Below are 20621 nucleotides of genomic sequence, written 5' to 3' on the forward strand. Positions count from 1 at the left end.
GTACAGACAAAATTTAACTATATTAATCCCTTTTGTTCCAGTGCTTATTCATGCTACATTTTCTTGCCAGTTAATAGAGTATCCCACATAGGTTAAAAAGCTGACTTTTACTTTAATTAAAGACAGCATAAATTAACAAATAAGGACTTGCTCACCTACTGTACAGAATTTGCAAATGCAGCTGCTTTGATTTTTCCAGGAAAACAGTATATTTATCAAATAAATAGTTTTGAATTGTTGGAAATTAAGAAGTAGCTTTGTGCAAGAAGGTTTGTTTTGAAGGAGGTGGTTTCATCTTAAAGTACTTGTTCTCCAGCTCAAAATCTTCCCTTCTGAGATACAGTGGAACTAGAAATGACAGATACTTGAATCAAATACTGTTTAAATAATAAGCAGATAGGGAATTGACTCTTAAGCAGTTAGCTGCCAACTAAACAGAAACAAACTTACATAAAAATAGCATGCAAGTTTTAATACCTGGTTATTTCAGTTTATTGCCAATATATTACTTAAGAACTGATCACTGTAAGCACCCAGTTATAAATCTAGTAGCACATACATTGACATCCTCCTTCAAACAGCTGCCTTTACTCTGGCCACAACATTTTTGCTAAGGTAAATGTCTCTCTCTCTAGGAATTTTATTGCTAATTTGCCATGAGTTCATGGTGCATGACACTGCTGAAACATGACCCGTGCTGTCATTCTTCCTTTTTGTATCCCAGATGTGTCAGTGATGGGTGGGACCTAGGGAAGAACCCACAAAGCCTATACTTCCTCTAGTCTGAGATTTTTCTGTATTTTATTGCCGATCACCACATACACACAAATGTTTTAAATTAGGCTGTGAAGTGAAAGGGTTATAAGATTGCCTAGAGACTCCAACAAATTTTCTAGCCAACAGTGCTGAATAAAGTCCATTGCTGGAACCACTGCCAAGAAATTCTTTCACACAGGCCATGAAAAGACCACCCTGCTCTCTCGATTCAGCACTCTCTGGGGCACTAATCAGCTGGAGGCTGGTTGTACTATTAGGGATGCTTGACATGTGAATCATGTTGATCAGCCTTCCCCCCTTGTCTCCTCTCTAAAGTGCAGCAAGTGAAACGTGGAGAGAAGGAGGTCAGATCCACTCTGACTGTATCAGCCTGCCTCATTCTGTCCGGGAAGTCTAGTGCAGGGAAGGGTGGACACCACCTCTGCTTGCATTTTGTTCTCTGGAGTGTTCTGTAGGCAGACATGAGTTGAATAACAACGATCTGCCATCTTTTTCCAGGGGATTCATACAGTGTGGAAATTGCACAGAGCTATATGGCTAGAGACTCCACAGAACAGATTTCCTCATGGAATGCTAACCCAGTGCAGCCCTGAGGTGAAATCAGCAGGGGCCAGGAACAAGACTCTCCCTGCTCTCACAGTAAAGCAGAAATGCTAAGCCTTTTAATTCTGAACTCAGTACTAGGCCAGCTCTACAGGTAGATTCACAGGTGCACTGCATTGCCTTCCCACTTTGAAAAATATGGCAACTGAAGAAATCCTGGCTAGAGGAGATTGCCCATGTTTTCCTGCCATCCCTGCCTGCTCCACCCAATCCACTAGTGCCTGGCAGCTCAGGGGAAAGGAGGGTGAGAGGAAAGCTGAACCAGGGAAAATAGCACTGGAGGAAATAGCTGTCTGCCCTCTACTGATGTAAGTCTTAAGCAGTGCTACAAAATTTCTGTAAATTGAAGCTGTACCCCTGCTTGAAGCTGTGTAAAGAAGAAACAAGGACTTTACATGTTAATTTTCTGTTGTTTTGGGTGATATTTTCAACAGAGCACAATAAACCTTTTGCAATAACATGCCACTAGCATCAGAGGTATTTTCCTTTAAACACAGCAAGAACTGGGGAGAAGTGAAATATCTTTTGCTAGTTCAGCTGGAGTGTCACTACTGGAACTAAAAACAGTGCCCCAGATCTGGAAGCATGACCTTGAGAAGACTTCATGTGCCCAAAATCATCTTTATTTTTCCAGCCATATCAGCTGGTTAGTAAAAGGTATTGCCTCTCCCAATAAATCTTGCTTTATTTATTGCCTTAGACAATCATAACTGCAACAACATTATCAAACTATCCGGTTAAACAAGCGTAACCAAACTCTCCTGTACATAAATATTCTTGGTTCTCAAAAGTATATTGTGAAAATGTATAGAGTAAACAGCATGGAAGAGTTTCTCTGTGTCTTACATTGCTGCATTTCCATTGCACTGCCCTGTGAGAGACCCATAAAGCTGCTGGGGCACTCTGAGTGCTGAGGCCCTGGTACGAGACAACAAGAATTTCAGTCATGGAGGGTAGCAGGCAGCTGATGTCACTGTCACTTTTTTCAGTCAACCAGAAACCAATTATCCCTGGCTGACAGGCCAAATTAAATCATCGGGTACAAGGAGATGCCAGCTATCCTCCCCTAGATTAGGTAATTGGGGCTTTGTTACACTCAGACCTGGTGCTGTTTGTTGGGCCACAGAATACACCTAAGAGCCATTCTGGTCTCTGGTCTGTCTCTCTCTCTCTTTCCATCCTTTCCATAAGCATTACTATATTTTTTAATCCCCAAGAAAAGTGTCTGCATTTTACATTAAAAATGCTAATCTTTTAATATATATAATACTAATAGATCTTCTAGCTATCCAAGTTTATAGAGAACATGAAGTTAGGAGTTCTGCCATGGAAGGCCTCAGGTGGCAGCTTTGTACTGATTTATACTTGAGATCTCAGGTTTTTATCTAGTATTCTTGCAAAGATATAGAAAGTTTTTAGCTTATACTTCTTTGGAACTTAAAGAGTGTGTAACATAGTATCAGGCTGATTTACTGAGGGGCTGTCTCACTGCACGGACTGTTTGGAGCAGAAGTGAGGCACTAAGGTGTCAAAGTCCCCTCTAGTTCAGGTTAGGACCTAGCTGTGGCCCTCCAAGGTCTTCAGGAACACATTGCTTGCAGTGACACAAGGAAGTGGTACTGAACTAGCTAGCTCATTTAAATTACCAAGGTTAAAATCTAAAATCCAGTAGAAAGCAGAATTTGGTACACAAGGTAAGATACAACTATATGTGCATGTAGAAACCTGGGTGTACAATGTGCTCAGTAGTTTTTATTGAAGAGAAAAAAAAATACACTTGCTATTGAAGACTTTTCAGAAATAGAGTATAATGCATAGAAGCTTCTGAATGGGATAAAAAATTGGAAAGCTGATGGTGGTAATTCCTTGGAAGGTTAGCACATGAAGCTGACAAATTACCAGCTATTAAAGCTTTGTGCCTTCAGAAAGTATCTGCTGTGTAATTATAAGGACAGCTAGAAGCACTCAGGCCTATCAGCTCAGTGTTTATCAAGGCTTCCCAGAGCTCCTCTCCTTCCCTTTGTGATGAACCTTGACATGGTTACAGTTGTCAGGGAACCAAACTCCATCTCTCTGCTAGAGAGGCAGGGTACTTCAAGGTGTAGGAGAGATTAAAATGCTATTCTGCACCCTCCTGAATCACTAGCCATGTGATTTGTAGAAGCTATTTGTTTTGAATTATAAAGTCAAAAGTATGTATAACCTGCAATGTATTTCCCCCCAAAGACATACAACTGCAGAAATTCAAGGATGTCTTAGTGGTAGCTGAGCTTTTTAACTGCCATTCTTTATTTGTCTGAATTTACATATTCCATGATGTATTGCCCATTTACTCACAGTCAGGATAAAAGGCTGCAGTTATGAAGTTCACGAGTCCTGTGTAACTCTGCCCACTGTTAGAAACAAACATTACATAATGAAAGCATTATATCTGTTTCTGGAGCAGCACTATAGTGTGAGAATTTCAGGACCCTGTTTTATTTTAGGTGACATTCATTATCTGTTCTCTTAATTATATTTGAATAGTAATTACAATATTTTCCTAAGAAGGTATAATTAGATTCTGATATCAAGAGGCAGACTAAAAGTACATTAATTAGGCTTTGAGGCCACTATTAAAAACCTGGAGCAAAACAAAAGTGCTTCCAGTCAAAAAACCAAGCACACAACACAGAAAAAAATGTTTTAAGCAAAAAAATAATACAGAATTAATTCTGCATTGTTAGCAATCCAATGCACATAAACAGCCAGCTTGTACAACAATGGCTATAGGAAAGTTAATTTTAAGGAATGATACTAAATAATGTAAAAAACCTAACAATTAAATCACAACTGAGTTAGTAAAATGTCTGTATAAATAAATGCAGTAGCAGGAGAAGAACTTCTTGTAGTCATTCCAAAGTAAGCATAACCCTATGAAATAATCCCATAACAATCCCCTTGTAACAATCACCTTCCCAAATGAAAAAATGAACCAATCCCACTTGCTGCCTGGGGTGGCACTGGAGCTAAACCCCTTTCAGTGAATGTGGTACACTATGATTGATTGTACATGTCTCTTTTGGTGTAGTTAGTTGCTATCCCAAGAGTAATGTTATTTGGAAAGAAGCATTCATTTCCAATAAAAAGAGCAGAGGGGGAGAACCAGTTTGTAAATTAATTTCCTTTTATTAGGCAAACCTGACAGAGCACTGTAGCCTTCAAAAGGCTACTTGCTTTCCTTCTGGAGCCGTTATGGTTGCTCATTCTTTTCTGTGGTTGGATTTTATACCACCCCTCTGTTTGTCAACCTCAGCCACAACAACCATGGATGTTTTTAGTGCTGTTGGGTTTGCTGTGGCAAAAGGGCTGACAGGAACTTGGGTGCCTTTACATGCTGAAGATCTGATATTGCTTTTCTTCTTCTGAGTGGCTTTTAAATTCTGTTTCCACTAGTGCATGTTGTTTGAATCAAGAAATGTAGAAGAGACTTCAAAGTAAATCTGGGAGTGAGATTGCTTTCTTCTCCTTTGAAAATATTTTTCTTTTTCTGAACTAAACTACAGATTGGAATCTTTAATATTTGTTTATTACCTTGAAAATATGTGGTATCAGAAGTGCCTTGGATTAGTTGAAAGGTTTGATTGGAGGAATCTTAATTTATGTTTCAAACTTTTCAAAACACCTTATTTTACTTGGTCAAAGGAAAAAAAATAGCAAGAAGGCAATAATTTTAAAATTGCCAAAACTTCTTTTTCAGCAATTTTTAAATAAAATATGCTTTAAAAAACCTCACAACTATACACACACACATACAACACAGAGAAAAATAAAGTACAAAACTTCACCCTCTTCCTTCTGAAAGACTTCAAAAATTTCTGGCCAGCTTCACTTCAAAGACCAGGTGGTTTAGAGAGACCACCATCTAACTCTGAATTTGTGCTCAGTGTTGGGAAAAGGGCTCTCACATTTAAATGTCATACAGCACAAAACAATTGTACTTAATTTTGCTTATGATAAATGTGAGTGGATAAATTCACCTGTTATTGGTAGAGAACATGGCAAACTTGCATCAATTTGGCCAGATAAAAAATTTTTCTTTCCTGTCTTGAATTACAAGTATAACACCTATTTGCAGAATTACTGTGGCTTGTGACACAAAGAGGAATATGGTTCTAAAGACATGCCAAACTGCTAGAGAGTGACACTGAGTGAGCACAAATCGAGCAGTCTGTTATTTCCATAGCTTCTAATGGAGGGAAGAGCAAATACAGTATATCTTGCATGCCCAGCCTTCAGAAAGTTAATTCTGTTTCTTGAACACTTGTGATTGCCATGCCAGAATGGAATTTGGTATCATTCGTGTGGGTTATTGCTTTCCCAGCTTATTTAAAGACAGTGTTATCGAAGGACGTGTTACATTAATCTACTTCACCAAATTAATACTGAAGTCTGACTTTGCTGCTGCAGGAGTCAAGGGGCCAAGGTTAACATGGCTCATGTTTATCCATTCTTCAGTGGTCAGATGCTGCCAGAGACTGTTTCATTCACTCCAATTAATCTTACTTTGGACGAGTGAGCTGTATGAGCTGTGTCTTTAGACCACAGACCATTTAGCAACTTGCAGGGCTTCATTTCTGAAAGAGCTCATCATTTGCCATTCTTCAGGCACGTGAGTCGTGCCCATAGGTTTAGCTGGGGACTAAAATCTCTCAGAAGTGCTGTGGGGGTGTGGAGCTTCTCATCACCCCGTCACACCAGTGGCAAGGTCCTCAGTTTTAAGTGCAGTTGATGCTAATAGGAAATCATACCCTGGCAGCATGAGGAGATCCTGCAACACATACAGGCCACGCTGCTGTGGGGATTTCTTGTTTGCTACTGCAAACACTTCTTTTTTTTAAGCAATTTGCTTATAGTCAAGGCACTGAAGATGCAGTTTGACAGCAAAATCTTGTTTCCCTGATAATGATAATTACATTTGAAGTGCTGGCTTAGAAATTCTTGTATCCCAGAAACTCTCAGATTTAGAAGTCTCAGTCTCACAAAACTGTATTTGGTGAATGTTGGTGCTAAGGTCAAATCTGGGCGCTAAGACCAGAGGTCTCAGCACCTGCCCATGGACAACAAGCATATTCACCCAGGCTTTCAGTGTATTGGAAGAACTTACTATAAAAATGCCATAAAATAAAAAAAGGAGAAAAAACCAAGAAAAATATAGAGGATATACAGGAAAATGGAAAGCACTGCATGAAGTTCAACCTATGCAAAGATCTCAGCTTGCCCACACACAAAAATTAAGATGCAGTTCAGCAAGAAACCACCTGGTGATTTGAGGGGCTCTCTGGACACTGGAAGAATATAAGTCAACTACAGTAGTAATGTCTCCTCCTTCCCCCTTTCACATCCAACATGATGCTTGGAGGTCAAACTGTGCCCCCCATCCAGGGGTGTTTTCATTTCACTGGCATTGGAACATGGTGACATCACATACATCATCATCACCAAAGTCAGCATCACCACCAATGGTTGAAGGAGGTGTGAAATAATCAAAATCAGCACAAGTTTGGAAGCCAGAATATTTCATTTTACCTGGTGAACAATGTAATTCAAACTGACAAACTTTCAGGATTTAGTTCAGTACAAAACTGCAGCCTTTGAGAAAGGCATTGGCATTAAGATGAATGCTGTCTTCCCCAATCTTAGCAGAAACTTGAAATCCCTTTGGGGCACCTACCACTGCTTATTGTTCCCATAATATTATCTAATACTTTAACACAGAGGCCAAGATTTCCAAGAGGAATTTAGTGCTTGCCACGATCTACACCAAGACACAGCAGAGATGCCTTCAGGAAATTTTGCTTTGTGCTTTCTGGAAGTCACATCCTTTAACTGAAAACCTGCAAATCCAGGAGATCCAGATCGTCAGATGCTTTTCAAAACCTTGTCACACTCAATACACAATGACTGAATACAGAAGAGGGGAAAAATTATAAGGGATATTAAGAGATCATGAAAAATTAAGAAACTTCTGTATTTGCCTGTTACAAAAGTTTTATTTTTTGAGTGTTATGGTGTTTTGCATTGTATATTTAACTACCTCAAAATAATTTATCACTGCAAGTACAGTGAAGAAAACCAGAGTAAGAATTAGTTTTGTGTCCCTCAGCCCAGTGCTTGGCCTGTGAAACCAAGTATGTTGTCACCTTTCTCTATTTGCAAAGACCAAAATTTAAACAATTTTGAGTTTTAGAAGCATCTCCTCCTTCCCAGCCTCTCCACTTGACTGTAGTCATCATCCTGCCCTATCCCCAGGACAACTGCAGTGTTTAGCACAAGTAAAATACTTACATGCAAAGTGTGTGTTAAAATCAAGCATATTTGGTTACTAATCCTGCCTTCCTGAGTCTTGCCTTTCTCCTCCTCTACACTGTTGCCTGCTGGAATTGCTGGGTCTGAATTCCTTCTAAAACTATTTTCTATTGATCAGATGAAATCATGCTACAAACCTATGTCAATCTTTTCCAAATATCATTGAAACTGTGGCAGAACTATACAACTATATCCCCTGTAACAGATGGGATTTTTAATTTAATTCCAATACTTTCATATTTAGGTCTTTCTGGTTTGTAGTATGAGTTACCTCACTCTGAAAGAAATTTTAAAAAGAGAATTAGAAGAGGATTTGTAAAACTGTTAAGATGTCTAGTCTGCTGAAGTGAAAAGCACAGAGGGAAAAATAAATGTACAACCCATTTAGAACTTAATATATCAGTGCTTTTGTAAAAACACAATTTGCCTCATTTTCTCAAGCACTCTATAACCCTGGCACTCACAGGAAGCTTATTGGTACAGACAGAAACTTCCTGATTAGACGGTTCATTAGCAGCAAGGTACAGAATACTAATTGCCAATTTTCATCTGCATTGACAAGGCCTGACCTAGAATTCATCTGATTGAAATTGCTTCCCTGGTGATGCCTCTTGCTTCCCTGCTTCCTGACCCCAGCTTTCCAGCTACACACAATATGATAAAAACATGTTATTCCACAAAAATTCATCAGAGATAAGAAAATGTGAGTCACACACTTTATTGACTTCTGCAGGCCCCAGGGGAATCCTGTCCTGCCTTGCACAGCCATTTGTTTTGCCTGCCTATAGGTAAAATACTCAGGAGAGACTTCATAGGAAAACCAAAACAGCTGTTATTGCTCCCACTATTTCTATCACATCCAAAATTAGGTCTGTCTGAGAAAAATCAGCTCAACACTCCTGTAATCTTTGGTTATATTTGTATTTTAGGTTGGCATGTAGAAATCCCTCATTACTCAGTAAGAAAGCGGCTACCATGGGAATCAAAAATGTAGTCATAATTTCAAAAATGTATTACATTTAAGAAAGCAATATGCTTGGCAGGTCTTGCAAAATAATTTTACATTTTCAGATAAAGCCCTTTAGTTTCATAAAAACATTAGTAATCTGAAAATAGGCAGAACCAACAGGTCATGCTCTGGTGCTTTACTTCGGCTGAGAAAAACATAAAAGGAGCACAGCAAGAGTTCAAAACGCCAAATATTTGTACATCCTAATAAAAAGGAAAAGAAAGCTCAAAGGAAATAACATTTATAGACTGAGAAGTTAAATATAGTCATCAGATATTTGTCTCTGGAAAAGTATGGGCCAAAGGAGATTCCAGTTCCCTCTTGCCCAGTTCTTTTGTGGGCAAAAGAACTTATCTTTGCAAGCCTTGCAGGAAATCAATGCAATCAGAGTTGTTCTTGTTGCAAAGAGGCTAATTAAAATGCAACTAGATCTATAGTGGTTTTGTTAATGAGGTAAACAACTTCCTCTTACAATACAGCTCTATCTATGAGACCTTTCAGCCATCCCTTATTCACATTGGTTTATCCATTGCCTTGGTTTGTCCTCCTGTAATTACCCAAAATGAAACAAGCTGAAGAATAAAATTATCTATCAGTTGTTCAAAGAAGAGGTACATAAAGTACCATAAACAGGAAGATGATCTGGATGACTTGGTCAGATCAATTGTTCTAGGAAACTCCATCATCCTCAGTTTTCAATAAATACTTCAGAATGTATTTTAATGCCCAAACCAGAATGTCAGACCAGAGTGACTTCATGCTTGAATGCTCCATAGTTTTTTATAAAGCTCTCCCACTGGTGAACTGGGAACACCAGTGAAATTTAGAATCCCAGTTTCATCCCTGATGATATTCAGCAAGAACTTAAGAAAAGATACACACAAGAAGCACCATTGAATATGAGTAAGAAAATGAAAGACCCTAGGGAAAATCAGGGACTATTTTAAAAATAGAGGCTTTCTGCATTAGGTTTGCAGAACTGAGGACTGAGCTAATATAGGCTGGAGCTTGTGCAGGAAATATAATCTATAGGAAATCTCTATATTCAGAGAATTGCAGGAATATATGGTGGGAAGGGATCACCTGCTCAAAGCACATCTAGTTTGAGCAGGTCGCAAAGGGCCACTGTTCAGCTGAGTTCTGCATATCCAAATCCTCGCCAGGGCAAATGTTATCTTCAGCTCAGTCACTCTTCCACTCCTCCATGAAATTACCCACCTGTTCCTGACTATTACCAGTGCCTTACTTGCCAGTGAACAAAGGGATTAAAAAAAAAACAAAAAACTTCAGGTTAGTCAGCATCAGGCATTTTGTAAATTCACATCTTCCACTTGCCAGATAATTTTACACTTTACATGAATCGCTTAACTATTCTAATTTCTGTTCATTTTGTAGCTTACTTTAAAACTACCAAAACATTGGAAAAGAAGTGCCAATTACTTAGGAAAATCACCCGTAAATATATTTGACCAAGAAGGCACAAGATGGCATCAATAAAAATTGCACTTTAAATTGGAGCAACATTGAACAATCAGAAAGCATGCCTAGCAGTGCGAAGCAGAAGATACACAATTAATTAGTACTGCTGTCATCTGAAAATTGAAAACACTGCAAGCAAAAGATGTTAGATAATGAATTTAGTTGAACAGAGGTGCATAAAATGTCTTAGAAGAGATGACACTGACTAGTGTAGTCTGATACCACGCCACTCTGCAATTTTTGCATGGAGGCAATCAGAACAGAAAAGACAGCAGTGAAGTGAAAAACAAATGACAAACAAACCCCTTTTCCATGAGAAAATGGCATAGCCTTTGACTTTTGTGACTGCAGGATCTCATCAAAGCTAAGCTGTACTGAGAAAGCATGGAAATTACATTTAGATGTCATGTTTAACTGTGTACGAATGATATGCATGCAGAAATTCAAGCCTCCTCCTGTAGGCAACTTCAAGGAATTAGGGCAGTGATAAGTTAATTTAGTCTATTCCCCATTAAATTCTGGGATATGAATAGCTCACAAAAAAGAAGAAACATTTGAAAAAAGGCATTGGGAAATGCAGAGCTAAGTTTCAAGCAGGTTGAAAAAAGCAGCTCTTTTGGTTATTCTAAAAGTGATTACATTTTAATAACTTTCCAAAGACCTAGGAGGTGTTTGTATACTTCCTGTATGTTTTGTAATTACCACAGAGTTACACAATATTTAATTCCAATGTCAACATATGTGTTAACACAATACATTTAAGTTCTCAGATTGGTGGCATATCCTCATATCTGAGAACTCCTGTTTCCTTAGAGTACAGATTTTACAGGTACTTGTGTATTTTTCATAAAAATATCCAGATTTAATATATGTGGCTGTTTTCTTGAAATACTTATCATATATTCCTCAGAACTGAAAACTTTGTATTTGCTTAAATTTGGGGTCTATCTTTCTGAATACTCACAGCATTTTTTTTCAAATTGACTAGAAAATGAATCCAGAAAATATTGTTGTTCTAAGCAGGTTATATGCTGACAAATTTAAATAATAATACACTTAAAGCAGGCAATCAGCACTAAGCTAAACTGCATAATTTAGCCTGACAAAGAATTCCCTGATGGCAGTGGTATTTTCATGCTCACGTTGTAATGATTATATATCTTACTGCATAATTTCAAACAGAAACAAAGTAGACAGATGGCAAGGAGAAGAAAACATCCAAACAACTACAAATGTAAATATAAAAGAAAGGGGATTACAAAAAGTGAAAGAGCTGAAAACTACAATTAGCCATTTAATTATATTTAATTTGATAGTTATCTAAGTACTTTCCACTAGGACCCCTATTTATCATAATGCTCATAGCCCATGACATTTGGCCAGGAAATCCAGCCTGGGAAATCCATCAGAGAAGTCAGAGCTGGTGAGCAGAGCAGGGGGGCTCAGGGGAGTGGGAGGGTGGAGGCTTCCTGGGAAGCAGATGATAGAGCTGCTTGGACTGCTGGTGCCAGGAGAAGGGAGAGAGGGTCTGGAAAGGTGTGCCACAGGGTCAGCAGTGAGTGCAGCTACACGTAAATGAGATGGGAAAGAAGAAGGAGCTTTGCTGCAGGAGAAATTTTTAAATTAATCAGTTCACTGAGCTTAATGAGTGATGTGAAAGTACCTACCTTTAATTTATAATTAAACAGCTTTAGTGAATTAATGTTGGCATCAACAGTCTGCTCCCTACTCATCTGAGGCCTTCAGCATATACTTGACTTTCAGCTTGTACTTTGTTCAGTTAAGTGTACATGTAAAATAAAACTCAGTATCAAAGGCTTCCTGAACTGGGGATTAACATCCTGCTGAAGTGGGGAGGACAAACACAGTAACAAATGTATTGAGTGTTACCTGTTTGACAGTAACATAACGTAGCAATGAACAAGCAGATTTTTCAGGCTGTTCCCGGGCTGGGGAATGCCTGGATTTTCACTGAGGCAAGGAGGGTAAGTGCCAAGAGCCAAGGACCAGGAGGACTGGTAGAGATGAAGGTGGTGGAAGGAGGAGATTCACTGCCAAACAGGCAGCTCATCTCTGTCTTGGCCTCAGAGCCAGAATGGTGCCGTGGCACTCATTGCTGTGGACACACAGACTGGGTGCGTGAGGTGCCAGAGGGCCAGAGTTTGTACTGGATCATGGTATGAGTACAGCTCCTGGGGCTGCTGCTGTGTGCCCTCGCCTTCCCTTCTGCTAGGGCAGGAACAGGCTTTCATCTGTGAACAAAGCTGCGATCCACAGATGAGGCACTGGGCACAGACATTGCCTGGGAGCGCAGGGGTGTGGAGCCAAAGGGGCAGCTGGGGAAGGCTCCCGAGTACAGGCAGGCTGATGGCACTTCATATCAGCTGTTTAATACCAGCCCTGGCTAAACCAAATGGAGTCCATGCCCTGCTGCCATCCCCTCCTCTTATCCATCCTGCTGTGACACCTCCTGGTCCTGTAAGTGACTGGTTCCTCCATGAGCAGTTCAAGATTGTAACAACCTGATGAAGCTCAGAGGTCCTGTGCCAGCTGGTAGGAGCATGCTTTTTAGTCACTCCAGTGTAAACAACACCAAAAAAAACCAAAAAAATAATACTGAGGAAGAAAGCGGGCTAACATCTCACTAACTAAAAAGACTGAGAATGTTTCATCTTTTCACTTCATGTGCTAACGGTGTAATATAACAGAAACAATTCAGAAAACAGAAAGTGTTTGTGAGCCGGCTGTGCAAGGAAACGTCAAGTGTTTGCACTGTGGATTAGGAGAGCCGCGTGGCGGGGTTTGGTGGAGATAAGAGCGCTGAGGTTTGGGCACTCCGGGCGGCCGTGCCGTGGCTGCGCTGCGGGGCAGGCAGGCAGAGCAAAGCAGGGCAGGGCAGAGCAGAGCAGAGCAGGGCAGAGCAGGGCAGGGAAGAGCAGAGCAGAGCAGAGCAGAGCAGGGCAGGGAAGCGAAGAGCAGGGCAGAGCAGGGCAGAGCAGGGCAAGGCAGAGCAGGCAGAGCGCACCATTCATCCCCCAGCACGGCCGGGGAGAGACTCCAGTCCAGCTCCCACACAAATCTGCACCGGGTTTGAAAAATCACTCGGACCTGCCGAAGTAAAACCTAAAGAAGCACAACAGCCTCTTGAATCGAAGGCTGCAGGTTTGCGGGGAGCAGGCTGAGGAGGGGCACGGGCAGAGATGGCTCGTCGGGGGCCGGGTGCCCCGGGTGTGCTCTTAGCTTCAGACATGAGGAGAAAGCAGTGAGGATCAGCACCAGCCCTTTGGACAACAGGCAACTCGGCAGAGGATGTCCTATCAAGATGAATATGGCTCATTCAAGAATTTACTCTCTACTCATCTTCTACCTCAGTTTTTTGCTGCTCATCCATTTAAAAAGTAAGATTTGCACTTTTTCTTATTGTTCTGACATGTCCTCTGGGGAGATGGTTAGACATGCACTTCTAGCAAAAAGCTTGTGTTGTCAGAAGGCTTTAAAAATTTGATGGAGATGCCAAAAAAATTTGGTCCGTGAAACTAAGTTGTATGAACTCGACTTGGAGGTTGTTTTTTTTTTTTAATAATGAACAAAAACATTTTGTTGCTTCGCATATTCAAGGTACAGCAATAAATTATTTTGCTAAAACTATTTTTTGATACCATTCATTCAGTAAACCTAAACATTTTTAATTTAAATCTAGACTAATTTACCCTCTGCTTAAACTGTTCATGTTACGTTTTTCAGTAGTATTGCTTTATCATATACACTTTTTAAACTACAGCCTCTAGAGAAAGAAGTTATTAAACAACTGTGATGTATTTGGTGTTGTAAAATATGTCCATTATGAGGGAGCATGAAAGTCCAACTACTTTTATAGAGAAAAAATGTTCTCTGCAAACTTCCACATAAACAGAAGTGTGCAAAATAGAGGAAGTCGCAATGGGTTTCCTTGATAATTGTATCAGATGGCTGAGAGTAAATACAAGCCAAGGAGGCTAAATGGCCTCAGCTGGTGATGCTGCTGTGTGTGTGTGAAAAGCAGCAGCTCTTGAACATGTTTAAAACGAAGATCTGCAGGATGTGTGCCTGAGGAGGCTGTTTGATTTGTGTCTGTTGCATGTGAATAGCAATAACACAAAGCTTTGAGCAGCTGCCATTAAACAAGAAGACTTGGCATTAGCGTTCAGTGTTTTGTAATCTGGGTCACCTTCTGTTGCTGCATCACTCAAATTGTTACTTGGACAGTTTACAGCCCAACATAAATTAAAGACTAAAAAGCAAACAGATGCAGTTGAGTCAACCAGAACTGAAAGAAAAAAATCCCACACTTGAAAATATAAGAAAAATACAGAATGTCATAGAAACATCATTTTATGCTAGTAATTTTCTTTTTGGGGATGTACTAATGTGAATCAGGGAAACCAAAGTGCTTTTTCTAAATTAACTCACAACAGGACATACCCTAAAAAAAAATAAGAGAGAGACTGGACCTTTAACTTCCACAAAGCAATTTTCAAAGTTTACATCCTGTAGGAGGAACAACCAGAAAGTCTCTAAGACAGAGTCTTCTATCTAAGTAAAGAAAAGTAATAGTAGTGTTAATTAAGAAAATTTCATTTTTTCATGAGGCAGGCAAATCAGAACAAAATACAAAAGCTTTGGGAACAGGAATTAAAAATTAAGTTCTTATAAATTAAGAAGGTCACATGAAGAACATAATGCAGAAAGAGACCATTGCTAGAATGAAAACAAGAAAAAAGCTCTCAGGACTCAGTTTAAAGAAAGAAGATAAATACAAGTTTTGGCTTTCACCTCGGGTGAGGATGCCAAAGGCAAGGAAAGTAATTGTGTGTCATTTTCTGAAATGGAAAAGTCCTTAGCCCACTTAACTGGGATGTGGCATGGGTGTTCTCTGGGTATGGCCATATGGCCAGTCTCAAGTAAAGGGCTTTTCAGTCTTGGAGAACTTTCTCAGGTAGAACTGTGGCTGTTGCCACAGTGGGATATAAATTGATATCCCAGGATGGAGCAGCTGCATTGGGAACCAGAATCAGGCTCAGGACCATACCTCTCTATCTGTCAGTGCTGTGTATTTAATGATCTTGAGAGGTGTTTTCTCTTTAGAAAGCTTGTACTCCATTTGAAACTGCTAACAGTTTCTGTTAATAAAAACATAACTGTGAACAGATAAGACAGAAGTAGAAGCAGGACTGACTCCAATTACTTCTCTACTTAAAAATTAAAGCTGAGAAAGACAGAAAAGCTGAGGATAAAATGGAACAGAGGTGACTGATGATATCTATAGAAGTTGTATCAGCCATTATATTTTTAAAATCAGTTTACTGGATTTGTATTCTCCCAAAGGATTCTAATCTTAGGTCCTGCTTAAAAGCAGAATGTTCTTTATAACTATTTATTCTAAACAATTTAGAAAATAAATAGTATTTAGAAGCCATGAACTCTGTATGCAAGCATTCAATACAAGTTGGGTTTGTCTGGCATTTTGTGAACATCATTTGTTTCTACAAATCATAACAAATGAACTACTCACAGAAAATTAATCTGGGGGCATCCAGAGATGCCCAGCTTTGCATGAGGAGGGACCAAGAATCGTTAGGTACAACAGGTGACAGGAAGCATGTCCCAAGTCCAGAACAACACTGATGATTCATTGCTAGCATACTATTGTCTAACAGGAATTACAAGCATGAAAATGTGGGCAGGGAATTGCTTATGAAATAGAGGAAAAGAAATTCTGATAAATACAGGTATATTTACACATCAGATTTGGAAGTGATTCTGCATGAAGTCAAGTTCAAAATATTTTCATTCATCATTCAAGTACTGATTTTTTTAACAAGTTTTACAATGGATTACCTATCACTCCTGCAGAACTATCTTCCTTTTGGGAAAAATACAGACAAATATTTTACGGTCAAAAACTATTGCCCATATAAGCTGTGGATGCCCCATCTCTTGAAAGGGTTCAAGGCCTGGTCTAGTGGCAGTTGTCCCTGCCCACAGTAGGGGTGTTCAAACTAGATGATCTTTAAGGTCCTTTCTAACCCAAACCATTCTGTGACTCTATTTTTCTCCATTTTAGTGACCTTTCAGCAGAGCTGAAAAAATGTATTATTTACTTCAAAATCAATGCTTCATTAATTGTTCAAATGTTCATAAATTAAGAATGGAAATTCATTTGGGATTGCTGTTAATGTGAGCAAAATATCTGAGCTTTACTTGCAGCCTTTTTCTACCCCTCTGAGATGCTGACACTATGCAATTTTTCCCTGTGGACAAGAGCTCTTAATTTCACACAACTATTCCCATTACTCACAAAACTTCTAATTACTGCTTAATTACTGTGTTAGGCATAAAGCTCTGGTTATAAAGAGATTTGTGGTTTTGCTCACACTGCTTATCCCTCATGCACACCCGGCTGATGTAAGGAGCTTTCCAGCAAAGTCTTGTTAGTGTGGTTTGATGAGTTCACAGCCCATTCGGCAGCTCCTCATTAGCCCTCCGTGGAGCTGAGCCTGTCAGAGCTGCACTCAGCACTGAGCACCAGCAGCCCTGCAGCCCTGCCTCCCTCCTGGATGTCACACATGGCATCTGGAGCACAGCAAAAATGAAACATCCTTCAGATGTCTGCCATCATCTCCAGTAAGTTAAAAGCAGCAGCTTCTAGACACAGTTGTGCTGGGTTGGGGTTTTTTTCCCTTTTCGTGTATATATTTTATTATGAATAACATCTCCATCTCTGGAATGAAACTAAATCTTAAGAATGAAAACTAGTAGCCCTGAAACTTAAGAAAAAGGCAGTAACTTCTGCAAGATAAATGTGTAAAAGTGACATTAAGAACATCCCAGCCACAACTGTACTTGAACCACTCAGTTCAAATTGTTACAAGGAATCTTTAGGGTGCTACACCTATCATTCCAAGAGCAAAGGATAACAGGTTACAGACCCCTCTCTGCTGTGTGCTCTCTAACTTGGGAACTATCACCACTGAGAAACTGTGGGGATTAAACATTCCCTCACATCCCATTTTGTCACTCAGAAATTACAGTGCAAGATATCAGCTTCTTCAAAAATTTACCCCTCAAATGACAGTGATTTTGGCTATACAGGACAAGCCATTGAACGATCTGTTCACAGTCACGGGGCCAAAAGGGAATTCTGCAGCAAGGACAGATCAATCTCTGTAAGCAGGTTGTTTGTGACTAATGACCTATTAGGAAAGAGTCTGAGGGGCAAGAAAGGAGGTTGTGCAAAAAGGTGTTTTATCATTCATGCTTAACCAGCAGCAGAGACCTCACACAGATCTTGAAACACTGGTGTATGTTATCCTGTATCCATGATAATGGACTGGAGAAACTGAGGCTGGAAAGTTAATTTAATACAAGCAGAGGATATAAACCTAATGTTTTAATATATACATAAACCTTTCAAAGGTGTCCCCACACAAAGTTTGTCTATCTCTCTCTCTCTCTCTCCACAGTTTTTTTGTTCTCCCTGTTACTTTGACAAACCTAAAGCACTAGGGAGTCTTTTCTTGCGCAAATCTCTACACCTTTTCCTCTTTGTTAGAGGAAGCTCAGAAAAAAAAAAAAAAAAAAAACCCCAGTGCTGTTTAGAGAGTGCTCAAATTTTGATGGCCAAATTGGGCACTTCCCCACTGAAAAGTTACAGGGAAAGGCAAATATTTTGCTGCTGTGTGCTGACAGTAAAATGACTTGTAAGACACAAGAGAGCAATCAAACCACTGTTCAGTACTGGCTGTATCCACTTTTGAGTGCTGCTGTGAGCACGAGAGAGGCAATTAGGAAAATGCTGGAAAGGGACAGCAAAAATAGGAAGACATTTAGAAAGATGTGCCCTCTGAGAAAGGGTCACAGGAAGAGAAGCCTGAGGGAAGACATGATTACAGTCTTACCTCCACAAACGAGAATGGCAATCAAGGATGGTGATGAGATCAGTTGCTCCCTGTCACCTCTAGAAGGGCAGGCTCTGGAAAATAATAGATTCCATGTACATCAGGTAAGATTTGTGTGAACTTTCCCAACTGAAGGACAATTAAGCCACTATTTCAGAACTTTTTAATGAATGGGTTAGATAAATATCTGCCAGAGATTGTCTAGACTGCTGTCTCACAGCTGGTGTTACACAGACCCCGGGCAGTCAGCACCACCCTGGGGGATCTGTGAAGGTCTCAGGGGACAGAGCCCCAGAGAGGCACAGGTGGGGACTTGCCCCAAGGGCTGTGGTGGCACTGAGGCTCCGGGGCAGCTCAGGAACAGCTCTGGGGCAGGGTGAGCAGATGGCTCCCTTCCCTTCTGCACAACTGGGGATTATGTGCTGTGCAAAACAAAGGCAGCCCTGAACTCAGCCCCCCGTGTTGCAGCAAAACCAGAATTGTTGCCTAAATTTCAGTGAGAAAATAGTTTACTCTCATTCTTTGAGACATCAAGACCTCTTATTTTTTGGTACCTTAGACTTAAAATAATAAGCACTTTGGCTACTGAAAGCACTGATTACAATGAGAACAGAATAGAGATCATGTAGTTTGATTTCTGGCTTTTGGAGTGAAATCATTTATATTTTTACTTACATTTTGAGCATACTTGATATGTTGATAGTGTGATGCAAGAAAATATAACTAATGAGTGGATTATCAATATAAAAATTTTCATGGTCAGAAACCTGAAAAGGAATGGAAAACATGGATTGCCAGCTTCTCACTTCATATAAAAAAGCAACGCAAGACTGGAACTTACTGCACAAAACCAAATAGCAGCAGATTCTTAGGAAACTATTCTAACTGGCCATTCTGGATATAGTGCAACAAATTAACACTGGAGTAGGAGTTCTGCTTCATCTAAGAGAAGTTTAACATTTTGTTTTGATGGCAGCAAAAATTACTTTATGGAATATTAAGGTTTAAATATATATATATCCAGCCAGCTACAAAGCAGTAAATAAATAAGTACATAAATAAGTCTTAGTCCATGTCACTTAACTTTCTCTAGTAAGTAAGTTAAAGAAATAGCAACCTAAGTGCCTTTGATTCTGCCTACAGGGATTTGCAGCCAAAGACCTCCCAGGGATACTTCCACTTTTGGATTTGTTTTTATAATTCATATTCCAACATTAAGAAAATCTTTTAGACAATGCCTCAATCTCTAGGCAAACTTGAGTATTCCCTTTGCTCTTTGTGGTGGCCCAAAAATGAAAAAAAGGTCCTGATATTTACATTTTCTAAGAGAAGCCTTTAAAACTAATTGACTCATCTGGAGCAAGGAGATAAGTGATACATATTATTTCCCAGATTGATTCCACAGATTAATTTGTTGGTGTTAGGGACTGACACGTTTTGTCAGTTCTCACTGTACTTCTCTGTTTCCCCAGCCATTACCAGTGCTGTATGGTATGAAAGCCCTCTCACACCAGCAAACAGCAAAAAAACCCAACAGCCCAGATAAACCCTTTTCCAATGAGATTCTTATCTTTACTTCATATTGATTATATCTTACTCACCCATAAAATGGGTCAAGAGGAAGCTGCTTCCATCTTTTGACAAAGACTGCAGCTGACAGGGCCTCTGGGCGGGCACCACGCCGCTGCCACTGCAGCTCTGCAGGGCTCCTCCAGGCCCAGCAAAACGTCCCTCTCCAGGCATCAACAAAGCAAGGCTGCTGCAACTTCAGGGTTAGGGCAGCTTCTGCCTGCCTGGAATCTTATCACTGGGGACAGAAATCAGAATATTTCAAGGGCTAAATATTTCTGTGGGTAAATAAAAAGGGGCATGGGCTGCTAACCCGTTACAGTGCTCCCTCTCCAGCAGCTAAGGATCAGGGCACTTGCCTGGTGCATCCTTCTGTGCTGGGAAATGCTGTGCCTGAATAATTGTGGCCTGGGTGGATGCTGGCAGGCAAGGGGAGAAACTCCTTGCTTCTTTTTACTGCTCTTGCTTGCCTGCCCAAGGCTGAGCACACTGGCAGCCTAGCCCCTTAAACTTTTCCTTGAATAATGAGACAGACAAAACATCTTTATCTGCATTAGTCAGGGGCTTTGGAGACAGGACACATTCCTTCAAAGTGCACTCAATCACAGGGATTGAGATCAAGGCTGTGAGTAAACAAACAAAACTTTGTACCCCTCCCTTAGAGCTCAGCCATGGACACAATGGCCTGACAGTTCCTTTGCTGAGGTTTCTGAGAGGTACAACTATGTTCCTGTACTGTGGTGCTACCAAAGGCTGACTGTCCCCTGAAATAAAGGCCAGAGATGCTCTAATTCACATCCAGACTGCCAGGGAGGCTATAGGCAGCATGAGAGGCAGCGTACACTGGCCACACTCTGCCCTTGACAGTTCCAGTCTCCCTTGTTGGGGTTTCCAACAGG

General features: G+C 40.2%; 1 protein-coding gene across 1 annotated transcript in view; it reads left to right on the forward strand.

Annotated features, from left to right (window-relative positions):
- CRB1 (crumbs cell polarity complex component 1) overlaps positions 1-20621 on the forward strand; it is a 109601-nt gene that overhangs the window by 2256 nt on the left and 86724 nt on the right. The window contains exon 2 of the mRNA XM_053985142.1: positions 13372-13614. Within this exon, the coding sequence (XP_053841117.1) occupies positions 13372-13614 (243 nt within the window). The remainder of the gene's footprint in view (positions 1-13371; positions 13615-20621) is intronic.

This window comes from Vidua macroura, chromosome 9 (assembly GCF_024509145.1).
Source record: "Vidua macroura isolate BioBank_ID:100142 chromosome 9, ASM2450914v1, whole genome shotgun sequence".
Lineage (NCBI taxonomy): Eukaryota > Metazoa > Chordata > Aves > Passeriformes > Viduidae > Vidua > Vidua macroura.